Here is a 12,344-nt window from a genome sequence, read left to right as displayed (position 1 = left end):
TGGCCCCGGCGCCTTTCACCCCGCGGCCGCTGAAGCCGCGGGCGGCCGTTATCGCCTGTGGGGAGCGCGCGGGGCGCGGGGCTCCTTCAACCGCCGCGTCGCGCCCCGGTGCCGCCGCGTGGGGAGGCGGTGACCGGCCGCAGGTCCCTGGTGCCTCACACGGCCCGGGCAGGGCTTGCGAGGGCTGAGGGTGGGAAAGGAGGGTTCCTGCCTCGGCTTAGGGGAAAACRAGCCTAGCTGGCTTTTGCCCCCGTGGGTTTCCTCCCGGGAAGGACCGGGGCGCCTCTCGCGCTAACCGCGTGTCGTTTCGCCCTTCTTGCAGCATCCTCCGGATCGTGGTTCTTCCTTTGGTTTCTCGGTATTTAACTTAATGAATGCGATCATGGGAAGCGGGATACTCGGCTTGTCCTATGCTATGGCCACCACAGGGATCATGGGTTTTAGGTAAGTTTGTGGTTTTGCCTGTGCTTATTTTTAAACTCAACTTGTAGTCGTAGGTGCAACAGAGCTTAGGTACTGAGATTGCTGTGTGATAACTGAGGGAGAAATAAATAGCTCGTGTTTTTGGAGTTGTTGAATAAGAATTTTCCTTTTTGGCCACTCATTCAAATCTGGCCTAATGCAAGTACTGCCCAGACGCTGCCTCCAGTTGCCACATGGTGGCAATTTACTGGCCATTGCTCCTAACAGATAGCACTTTTGTAATGTAAATATCTGTGTCCTTTAGTTCTAGAAATGGGCTTTCTGGAACAAGATGGTTACATGTTCGAAAACTGTGGGTCAGCTTGCACTTTGGCTGGTTGTACGTACCAACCTGTGGATAAGAGGACCAAAGTATGCAGAACTGTCAGTCTAACCATTTTCTAAGCATTAAGTTCACTTCATTAAAAGTAATACATATTTTCAAGTATTTATATGTGCATGTGTATATATGTATACACACACACACAAGAACTCCTATGTTTATGTCCTTGTAGTTCATATATCAGGTCCTTGCCCCACATAGTACGTGATACACTCTGCTGCAAATAAGAACATAAGTGTTGGAACTTAGCAAGTGTCAGGAGGGTCAGGGACCGTATGAACCATAGTCAGCAGATATGAGCCATAAAATGAGGAAATCTTGTCTTGTGATAACTTATTTCTTGCAAAATAATCATTCTTAAAGACAGAAGTGCATCATACTTTAAAAATGACTTAAATCTTGTATTTTTAGTATCTTGCTGCTGATTGTTGCCAGCCTTGCTTCTTACTCTGTATTTCTCCTGCTCAGTATGTGCACTCAGACTGGTAAGTGAAAAGGATTTATCTAAGAGTGATCTGTAGAATATTTCTTCACCTGTATCACAAAGACATGACCCAGTACAATTATTACAATTAATAGCACCTTAACAAATTGCTAAATCTAATTCACTAATGTTGGAATATTTCAAATTTTTCATGAATGTTATTTGACATAAAAATATGTTTTTGAAACTCCTTATGAAAAGTAAATGCCAAACTCACTGGTTTCTAGGTTTCTACTTTTATTTTTCTCAAAGTGCCTCTCATTTTTTCAAGATGGAAGATCCTGTATTTCCTTAGCAAAAACTATTTTAGTGCTAGTTGGACCCCACTGCTTTAGTGTGTACTTATCTGCATAGGTAGTCTTACTGCTGCTTTCAGCAAAGGATTAAGCGCAATAAAACAGCAGACTTGTATTCTGCTTGTGATACATATTTGTTCAATATGTGAAATGGATGCCTTTCGATTTTGGTAGTCATATTGGCTTATTGTAATTCCCATGGCACTTTACAGATGCATTTCCTTGCAGCATTTTTGATATTGGATGAGAAGTCCTATTGCAGTCCTTAGTTTGAAATTACACTGCTTTGGGAATGTTCAAAAAGTAGATTCTAAAATATGAAACCTAATCTGCTGCTAATGTTTTAATTCTTGCTTCTTTAAATTGTTAGTGAAACAACTGGCTGGTTCCTTCTAGTATATAAAGATCATGCTATAGCAGGAAGTCTCCATCTCTTTCAGTCACCTGATTATTGTTTCCATCTCCTTTTTTCCTCTCTTTTCAAAGGTGGTGGGAGAAAGCTTCCGTTTCTTTCCTTATTGGCTTTGTTTTCTGTAGCTAGCTTTGGTCTCTCAGATGATTGCTTCCTGATTCTTCTCAGATCTGCTGCTCCTGTCTTCACCTGTTGAATGATCTTCTTCATACATGCTAAAAAAAAAAAACCTTCAGAGGTAGGGTTACTTTTATGTATGATATTGTTGGCTGCTTGATGAGTTGGAACTAGTCTTTGGTAATTTCTTTTTCCTCTTGGAGCTCTGCTTATTAGAAAGGAATCATGACCTGAAATAAATAGCTAGAGAAATGGAAGAAGCAAAAAAGGGCGAGCTCGAGGTTTTATTTTTATTTTTTAAATGATCTTTGTGTATCTCATCTGAGGCTTAAAAGTACTGTATCCTGTAGGGATTAGGTGATATTTTGTTGTTTTCTGTTAAAATAATGATTAACTCCTTGTAAAAGAACTACCGGGGAAAGGGCAAAGGAGAGGGAAAATTATGAAGACAAGCTTTTTGAAGAAAGAAAATTTTCCATGTTACAAACTTAAAGACCTAAGATATAAAAATGGTTTAACTCCTCAATTATTGTCCAAAGGTGACATTCCACTTCAGGAAAGCATTTTTGAATGGACACCTTTAAAAGCAAGGAATACCGCTGAAATAACAGGATGAATTATTTCTCCTGTCTGAAACTAGCACTTATAGTTAAAAATTAGTAATCAGCTAATGTTGACAGAATCATATTAGCACTAGAGCTATGTCTAGATGTATCTGCTGGATTTAAATTTATGGCCTTCTGTGGTTTTGTTTTTTTTTTTTAATGATCTCTGTCAAATTATATTTGCTATAACTCTTGTAAACTATTAAAATAATTCCGTGTTAGATAGCATTCCAGGTTTTTCTTTGGGACATTAAGTCTTAAAAAGTGAGAAATATGACCTGTTGTGCATTTACAAGATAAAACCTGTTTAACTGCTTGTGTAAAATGCCTTCCAGAGTAGATAATTAAACAATTTTCTTCTTTATAGAATATACATACAGTTGTGAACAATACTATGAGCTTAATCCACAGTAAGGAATTGGAAAGAAATTTTAGTTGTTTAATGTTGAAGAATGAATTTAAAAAAATTTAAAGGGTGGGGAAAAAACCTTTGGAMGTGTTTGTAAATTTATTCATTCAAGTATTCAAATCATAAAAAGTAATCCTGGGAAAAAACTGGCCTGTAAAATACACTTATGAAAAAGAAGCTTTAATAATAATTCTGTTTTAATTGGAGACCAAGGTTTATTAAGCGCAGATATCTTTGTTGTAGTGCTTAAAAAAAAAAAAAGTATTTTCAGTTTTTTAATGATATAGCTGTAGAGCAACTTTGACAAAAATCAAATGGTTTGTGTCGATCAAAAGRCTTAGCAAATAAAAACTGCAATGTGTCAGGAGTTGTATTTGGATTAGTTCACGCAGTGTTTTTTCCCGATGTTAATTCAGTACTACATATCTTGTTTTAGGGTTTGGACTGACAAAAGCTAAGTTCATTCTGTAGAGTACAGGAACTGAGATTTTAAGTGGGAAGTACTTCAAAGTTATGTGGCTTTATTTATTTTTTATTTTTTATTTTATGAGTATTGCTAGTGCTGTACTTGTTGATTTTGCTTTGGATTTAAGTAGGTAACTTCCACTCAGCATTAAGAACACAGTAGAAATCAAGCCAGTCTGGCAGAACACGTTTGTCTCTATATCAACCATGCTTAATATCTTGCTCTATATAATCTTGCAAAGTACAAAAATAGGTGTGATTAGGTATTAAGGCTTCCTCAGTGTTCACGGACTGAACTGATTACAAAAGTAGCGTTACCACAGAACATATACTCCTAAGGTTTCGTATTGCTGTTTTGGGATTCTGTGAAAATTTTGTTGTTTTTATTGATAGTTCCTGGTATGTTTGTTGTGTATTGTTCCCGTGTGGTAAAAGCAGCACTACCCTAAATGCACTAAGTTTCACTGGTCTTAAATGTTATTGAGGATGGCCTTCTAAAATAGTCAGTCTTTCTCATAATCGATTGCTTTATAAACATAATTCTAAGAGAAGTACACGGTAAAATCCAGTAAGACATATTGCTTTTTTAATTATATCTGTATATAACTTGCATCAGTGTAACAGCAGATGTAAGATTATTCCATGTTTATGCTGAAAGCTGACTCTGGCCCGTTTAATTTTGTCATTTCATTTATTTTGTCATGGCATATTGGTGTTGGTGGTAGAGAGGAATGTGAAACGCTGCCCTTGACAAAGTCGTATGAGAAGATGAATGGAGTTTTCTTCTATTTCTCTGGCACATTGATCTGATTGTGTGCAGAACTCCCGTGAAATAAAATGGCCTGAGCTTGGGCGCTTGGCAGTCTGAGGCTCCAGCCCTGTCATCTGATCTACGCGAATTGACTGTGTCTCCCATGTCTTGTTTCATTTACTTCAGCGGGACTTCACTCAGGTGTAAAGGTCTGCCCTGAGCCGCTCAGATTGCAGGGCTGGGCCCTAAATTAAGAAGTGACGGGAGTAGAAACAGTAATGTACTAAGTAGACGTGAAGACGGGAGAGCAAGTGTTATGACGGTAAAATTACGTGGTTTTGAGATTAATTTTACCCTCTGAGGTATTCACAACTGTGGAGCATTTTAATATAGACTGAGAAAGGGAGTGATATTTCTCAGAAAACTTTCATCTTTTTGATATCCCTTGAGCTTCTAATAACAAAGCAGAGAGCACCATTGCAAGACTTTAATGACTTCCCTTTCTGAGAAGGGATTGTTTTGAGTTACCAGCAATATTAGAAGTGAGCTTCAGCTAAAGCTCAACAAAAGCGTATGGGAAACCACAGACTATTTTAATGTGGTTATGTAAGTCAGGTGCAGTTTTGTTTTGTTTTGGGGTGTTTTTTCTTCTTCCCCCCCCTTTTATATATATATATATATATATATATATATATATATATATATAAAATATGTATAAATATATATAAAAACAGATCTCAGCCAAGGAAGGTGCTTACCTTCAGTTCTCCTGGAAATTAGTAGTGTTGAGTTTTTTAAAACCTGGCAAGGTTGGATTGAAGTTTATATTCATAGAAAGATGAATATATTGTTTTCTTCATTTTTTTTTTTTAAAAGTGTACACTTTTAACAAAATATGGGAATAGTTTTCACTTAATTGGTGAGGCTAATTCTGAAATTGTTCATCTATAGTATTATTTGAAAAAATCTCTGGGAGAAGGCAATTTTCCATCAAAGTGGTGTGGGTTTTTTTTTTTTTTTAATACTTTCATTTTTAATATTATAGTAATTTGAATTTCTGGAGAATCTGTGGATAATTGAGCATACATAGCTGTATTTTGTAGCAGGAGTACAGGTGCATATCAAAACTATCTCATAAATGGAAAATGTTATAAAATATATTTTTAATTCTCTCCTGAGTTGTTTGCATTAAAAAAAGGTAAAACTAGAGATTTTAAGGGAATGTGAAGCTTCAAATATTTTAGCTTTTTTTTTTTCTAACTAACAGCTGTTACTTCTTATGAAGACCTTGGCCTCTTTGCATTTGGATCACCTGGGAAGGTAAGCATTTTGTTTTTACCTGTATATTTTTCTTCTTGGTCTTAGCTGTTTACCAGAAGTGTAGTATGTTTCTTGCATACTAAAGATATACAAACAAAATATTTGCAAAGCTCTAATAAAATAAAAAATCCATGACTTCCTGAAAACAGTTTGCTGCTGCTTTTCAGTTAATGCATTTGGTCTGTAGAAGTCGAAACTTTAGGTAACCGTAAAATAGACTTAGTTAAATGCGAGAGTGCTTCATTGTCAGTGTGTTCATTTCTTTAACTGCGTTTAGGACTGTATGCTGTTTGGAATTACTGTCAAGTCAGCTCAGCAATCCCTTTCAGATTTGTTACAGTCCCATTGTATCACTTCTGTAAACTGTTAAGAGACACTTAAGTGATTCACTTTTGGTGTTTTAGCACTTAATAGAGATCTAAGATAAGTGTTTACCTTTCATCTAGTTTCTACAACGTGAATAAATAGGATTACGTTTAAGGCACGTTGATTTAATAAAAAATTGGGTGAACGTTTCATTGAAAGGAAATCATGAACTTTTTTGGTATAGGAGTAATCAACATACAACATACAACATACGAGTTGTGCACTGAATCTATGTTGAATCTATGTTTCCTAATAGTGTAATACAAGGTACATAGAGACTACTAATAGTGATAGAGAATGTTACACGTTTGATATTACGACTAATACACTCTGTGTTTTAAGTTAAATGATTTTAAAAGCAGGTTTTACCGTGTAGAAGTGCAATTTTAATGGCTTACTGTTAATTTTTTTCTCGAGTTCTGCTTAACGGACTAGTCTGATTCTTTTCTGTTAATGTAAGTGGGGAATTAAATCTGAGCAATTAGGTGTATATAAGACTTCCATTAGCATTAATAAGCAGATAATGAGTGTAGTCTGTGAGGATCAATATTTATTGATCAAAGTTAAGATGTGATCAACCTCAAGAGTTAATAAATCTTCATATTAGCAGAGTATGAAATAAAATTACTTTTTAGAGTAGGTCTTCTGTACACATTAACCACAAGCCATTAGAGACACAAATCATAGAAATCTAGAGCTTAAAGAGGTATTACAAAGTGACCCTAGACTGCCTCTGCTCTGAAGCAGGACTAAACATACATAAACCATTCTTGGCAGATGTTTGTCTAATCTGTTATTTAAAAGCTTCAGTGAAGGAGATTTCACAATTTCACTATGTATTCAACATCGGTAATTATTTATTCTTCCTAGTATACTTTTTCATAGTATTTAATTTAAATCATCTGTGCTAAAAATCAGTCTGGTCTTCTGTTTTCGGTGTGTATGGAGGGCAGCAATCACTGGAATATATATGTTTGGGAATCTGTTATTTTGATTAAATAGTAAACCAAATTCACCAAGCTTTCCTGATGAGCTCATGTTCTTTAGACCACTTATGTTTGTCTTTTGAAGCGTCCTTGATGTTTGTAATCTTTCTTAAAACTTGCCTGCAAAATTGAATACAGTATGCTGTCTGAGGACTTGCAAGTGCCAACAAATAGAGTTATTACCTATATTTTAAATGGAACATGCCTGTTACTACATCCCAAAACAAGATTTGCCATTTCTGTGGCTGCTTCATGCTACTGATTGTTATCTCAGATGATTTTCTCTATATGTAATCTAATAACTGTAGTCATACATGTGTTTTCTACTTCTGGAATGCATTGCTTTTAACTGACCGTGTTTGATTTTTGGACTTCCTAGTTTATTGCAGTCGTTTGCAGTTCTAATCTTGGCCTTGAACCCTCTTCAGCTTTGTCAGCCACTGATTTTTTTTTTTTTTTGGTTTAAGTAATACTCTTCTCATCCAAGTCATTTGCTAATAATACAACAGACCCCTGTAGGATCTTGCTCAAACTGGCATCCTAGGTTGACAGTAAACTGCTAGGGATCTCTCTTGAAGTAGAGTAGTTATTCAACCTTATGCTCATTTCATGTCAAAAATAATTCTGTGAATTATGAAAATGGACCTCTTCTGCTGTTAGAAGACCAGTGGTTCTCCTTTTCCGAAGGCGTGAAGCAATTGTTTCCATCTATGGCAAATGACAAGATAGCTTTTTTTTTTCTTTCCCTTGTGGGGGGGGCGGGAAAAAAAAAACTTGTGACTTTGAGCTGACTTTTAATTCATTTCAATCTGATATTGTCTTAATGGTTTAACAGTTATTTTCTAGTTGACCAATTGAAAAATTGGCAACTGTACTTTCAGATTTTATTTGAAAGTGTATGTTTATTTTTCTCCTCCTAACTATAGCTTAATTTTTTACCAAGGTGGCTTATTGTAGCGTGCATGTAGGAGGGTCCTGCTAGAGAAAGGAGAATAGAGAGTAAAAAGAGTAACTGCTATTCTAGATGATGAACAGAAAATAAAACAGAGGGAATACGTTAGACCCTTGACTTGTAAGGGTTCTTTAGTTGAAAGTCAACAATTCTTTGGATTCAGACAAACATTCAGTGGCCTGTGATCATTTCTACTTCCGTGTCAGTCTACTTTGAACAATTACAAATACTAACAAAAAAAAATTGTCTAGCTAGCATATAAGCTTAGAAGAGTAATAGCATTCATGATAGTTAAAAATACTCAGTTTTTTTGGAGTGAGGAAATACCTTGTGCAAATCTCTGCTGTCTGATTGCTTCTTCCAAGGTGAATGATTGTTTTCATTTGTACTCGCCTGGCATCAATTAGAATGCACTTACATGTTTTCAATGATTTAAAACCTAGTCTTTTGCAGAACAGGCTTCACGGTGTGGCTACTCTTGTCTGTCATCTCAGAATGAAAAGGCAGTATTTTGAGGGAGACTTTTTGGTTTTATATTCATTTTAGATTGCATTGCATTATTTTCCCTGTGTACATTAAATAGAAGAYGCCCTTCCTTTCAATACCAGTTATCACTTCTGCATCTGGTCTGTTTAAGAAGATACATGTGTGTTTTATGACTGCTATAGACATACGATTTTAGTTATCCTTACCCTTTCTAAAGAAATTAATTCTTTTATAGGTTCTTGTTGCAACTACAATAATTATCCAGAATATTGGAGGTAAGAAACTTCACTAACTCAATTTTAACTCTGAGCTGAGTACAATCTCCACAGTCTGCAAAACTCTGCAAACACCAGAGGCGATAACTAAATGACAGTGTTCTTAAGACTTGATTAAAAGGACAGGGAATTTAACACAGGCTTATGTGACTGTGCTCAGCTGAAGTGCTACAGTCATGAGGTAGATGGGAGACCTGTGTGAGGGTGGGTTGTATGCCTGGTGCTGCATCAGGTGATGTGGAGCACATCCATATTTTAGCTGGCATTGCTAATTGGAAGGGGCTGAGGAAGCATAATCTCCGCTGTTCTGTTTCCTTCCTGCTTTTCTGTATGTGTACATCTAGTAGATACATTTTATCATGCCCTATGTTTTGTTTTTTTCCCTTTGGAACTTGCGTGTGCGTTTTAGTGTTGTGTAACAACTGCATGTCTACTTAGCCGTGAAATTCTGACTGTGCTATATAAATGGTAGTTTCCCCTTTTTCTTAGTTAAATACCTTATTGTTTTTGTGGAGTTTTTGTTTGGTTTGTTGACTTTCATTGTGCGGACCAATGATCTATGTTGTCATATGTTGGACTGTCCAGTTATATTGTTTTGTTTTCCTTGGTGCGCAACATAGTAAAATAATACTAGCTGTCTTTGCATTAAAATAATCACTTAAGTATTTAAATTCCTATTCAGATATGTTCCCATACTTGTCATGTATTGAGTAGCAGTCCCCTTAGAAATATAGGAGTGTCAAAAAGAAGACAGCATTTAACAGAACGATTTTTAGTTTCTTTGGCTACTTCCTTTAAATGTTTTGGATTCTTTCTTTTAGATGAGGAGAGGGAGAGGAGAGGGAAAGAAAAAAGAAAGGTGAAGATATGTACGTTCATTGACAATGACAGTGAACAGCATTCCAGTTCTGCTGTTCTCTGCTTTAGAATTTAGACTATAAAGTCCAGGCAATTCGATGATTCTTGCTGTTTGTCACTATATATGGACGTAGAACTAGCTCAAGTAACTGCTTTTTTGATAAAACTAGTATCCTGCCACGTATTAAAGCTCCAGTAATAAAGACTGCTTAATTTAAATGACTATAAAAACCTGAATGTTAATTTCAGGCAGGAGTGAGCATATTAATTCCAAGGTTAAGGATTATTTATTCATACAGGTTTTAGAGGATGTTCTGTAGGAATGAACAAATTTTTTAATTTCCTTTCCCGTTTGAGGGAACCTCTAAATAAACAGTGCTAGACAAGGAAGGGATRCACAGTACAGGTTTTTGAGACTCTGGGATCCTATACAAGATTCTGTGGTCGAAGGAAATAGGACTCTCATTTCTTCCCCATAGCAGTTCATAACCTTCCCTGTGTGTCATTTTGAATAAAATTCATCTCAGTAATTCTAGAGGCCCAAACTATTGCATGCTGGATATTATCAAACTGCTTATTCCGTCTTATGCAGTGTACTTCTCTGCCAGCAACCTGGGCCTGCTTTGCCAACCAGTGGTTTTCCGTTCAGGTAGTTAATTCAAGAAGTCGTTTTTGCAAGTTGAAACTTTTCTTTCAAATATTTTTAGGTGCCCTTATTTTGATGGAAGCTTTCAAATCTTTCAGTTTTGGTTCTTCTCATTCCAATGTCAATATCTTTCATGTAAGAGAACAGTAGTGTTTCATAGACCTTGTACATTCGTTTGTTTACAAAGATCACTCAGTTTCAAATGCATTGAAAAGAGAAATAAGACTCTTCTCTGAACCAGTTGGTGCTGCTAAACCAAAACAAGCCCTACGCTGTCAGGCGGGGTGATCTGTGAAAACAGGAGTTGCAAGTGCAGCCTTCTTGGCACCTTCCTCCGTACAGAAGATGTATTGTGCTATCATTGCAAGGAACTGTCACGGCTTCTGTTTAGTATTTAGATTTCTTGGGAACAGAGCTCCCAGCTGTGTTGTTTCTCCTTAACAACTGCCTTTTGCACTTTGGCAGAGTGCTGTGATGCTGCAATCCAATGCTGCTGAGGAGCAGCATTGTGGCAGGAGCCATCCATGAAGATGACTTTACTGCAATCTAACAGGCTCTTAAAACAGGAGGGATCAAGAGCCCTCTCTTCATCTCTCATCCAGCCTTGACTCTTGAAGAAATGTGTAGAACAAAGGGAACTTTCTTGTCTTTCTGGCTCTTCCTATGGATTTTAAATGGGAAAGGTGAAATTTTGTCATGAATGGAAGCCATGCTGGAATTAGGTGTAAAACTGGTTCTGCCCTTTCTCTTTAGCGCGCTTAGATGTTCCCCTCTTTTTGTTTTCAAGTCCGTTTGAAGGAACCAGCAGTGCTGTTCCTGTTGGGCAGACTTCCAGACCTTGTCAACGTCTTTAATTTCAAAGTAAAGCTAAAAATAAAATTGTTTTCTGTTACCTCCTCCATCATCGGACCTGGGTACATTGCATCATATGGTGTCTTATTTCAAAAGTGATTGAAGAGGATGGGATAATGAATGATGGTTTGTGATTAAAATAAGCAGCTTTACTAGAGTTGTTGTCACTATTAGCATCTAGTCAAGGCTTTTTTAAAGTCTAGTTTGAATCATTTCTAAAAATAATTAAAGTACGGAAGTGATTTACATTCATTTCTGGTGGAGGGAGCTTTTTGTAATAATTTTTAATATAATTATGCTTTCATTTCTATCATAATTTGTCATCTTTGTTTTTTAAAAAGAAAAAAATTAAAGTGCAAATTTGAGTTTGACACCCTAATTAACAACACTGACTGATTTGTGTAGATAGGGGAGTTGATTTTACTAAGAGAAGGATACCCAAAGAAAAAAAACTTTGATTTCTGTACAGCTACAGGAAAGGGCTAGTTCGTGGAATTTGGAATGAGTCTTAAAATACCTCTGTTCTTTATAAATGAGGCTTAAGAGTTTTTTGAGAAAATCACATCCTGAGTACATTGYTTGGAATTTTAATCTGTATCTCTGACATGATTACTCAACTTCCATGCAGATTTTTAATTTTCTGTTGGAAGACTGTGTTATGTTCAACCAAATAACACCAATCAAGTACCAAAATCCATTTAAATATCATGGGTTAACTGAATTTACATCAAGATAATATATTTAGATATTGCAAAATTAATGCAAATTAAGGTCATCTAAAAATACTATGATTTAAAGATTCTAAGCTACAAATTTGTACAAATTCTGTAGAGTGATTAAATATTGAAAATGAAGCTATGAAAATGTATACCTAGCTTTCCTTGTGTCAGTATGTATTTGTTCTTGCAATATAGGTGTGTGTTAAATCAAGAGGTTGAATGGGATGGCCAAAATTAAATGTTCTACTTGTCAGTATTTAGGCCCGATCCAGCAGCCCTTTAAACAGCTAGTAGGTAGTTATTTAGTAATTGGTTATGTGAACTGCCTTTCTCTTGTAAGAGTTGGTTAGTGTGACTATGGGGTTGCAAATTGGACACCAAAAGGGAAACTCCCCAAGTGGGTGGTACCAGACCACAATTTTGTTCGTCCGCTCCTGCCATCCCTTTCCTTTCACCCCAGGTCCATAAGCGGGATAACCTTGCAAGCATCCGTTTCTTGCCTGCCATGCAGAAGATGATCTCGAAGGATTTCTGATCTTC

At 36.4% G+C, this 12,344-nt stretch overlaps 1 protein-coding gene across 10 annotated transcripts in view; it reads left to right on the top strand.

Annotated features, from left to right (window-relative positions):
- The first annotated feature begins 324 nt into the window (after positions 1-324).
- The window catches only part of SLC38A6 (solute carrier family 38 member 6), a 41,369-nt gene continuing 29,349 nt past the window's right edge, over positions 325-12,344 (top strand). For 4 of the 10 annotated variants that reach the window (XM_026088622.1, XM_026088621.1, XM_026088620.1 and 1 more), the window contains exons 1-4: positions 325-444; positions 1,217-1,290; positions 5,612-5,664; positions 8,690-8,729. In XM_026088622.1, coding sequence (XP_025944407.1) covers positions 371-444; positions 1,217-1,290; positions 5,612-5,664; positions 8,690-8,729 — 241 coding nt within the window. In that variant the 5' untranslated portion in view covers positions 325-370. Of the gene's footprint in view, positions 445-1,210; positions 1,291-2,071; positions 2,236-4,318; positions 4,667-5,611; positions 5,665-8,689; positions 8,730-12,344 lie in introns of those variants that run through there. The other 6 variants (XM_026088625.1, XM_026088626.1, XM_026088629.1 and 3 more) reach the window with 6 other exon arrangements.

The sequence above is a fragment of the Apteryx rowi genome, unplaced genomic scaffold (genome assembly GCF_003343035.1).
Source record: "Apteryx rowi isolate R43461 unplaced genomic scaffold, aptRow1 scaffold_78, whole genome shotgun sequence".
In the NCBI taxonomy this organism is placed as follows: Eukaryota; Metazoa; Chordata; class Aves; order Apterygiformes; family Apterygidae; genus Apteryx; species Apteryx rowi.
This window is presented reverse-complemented; position numbering and strand designations above follow the sequence as displayed.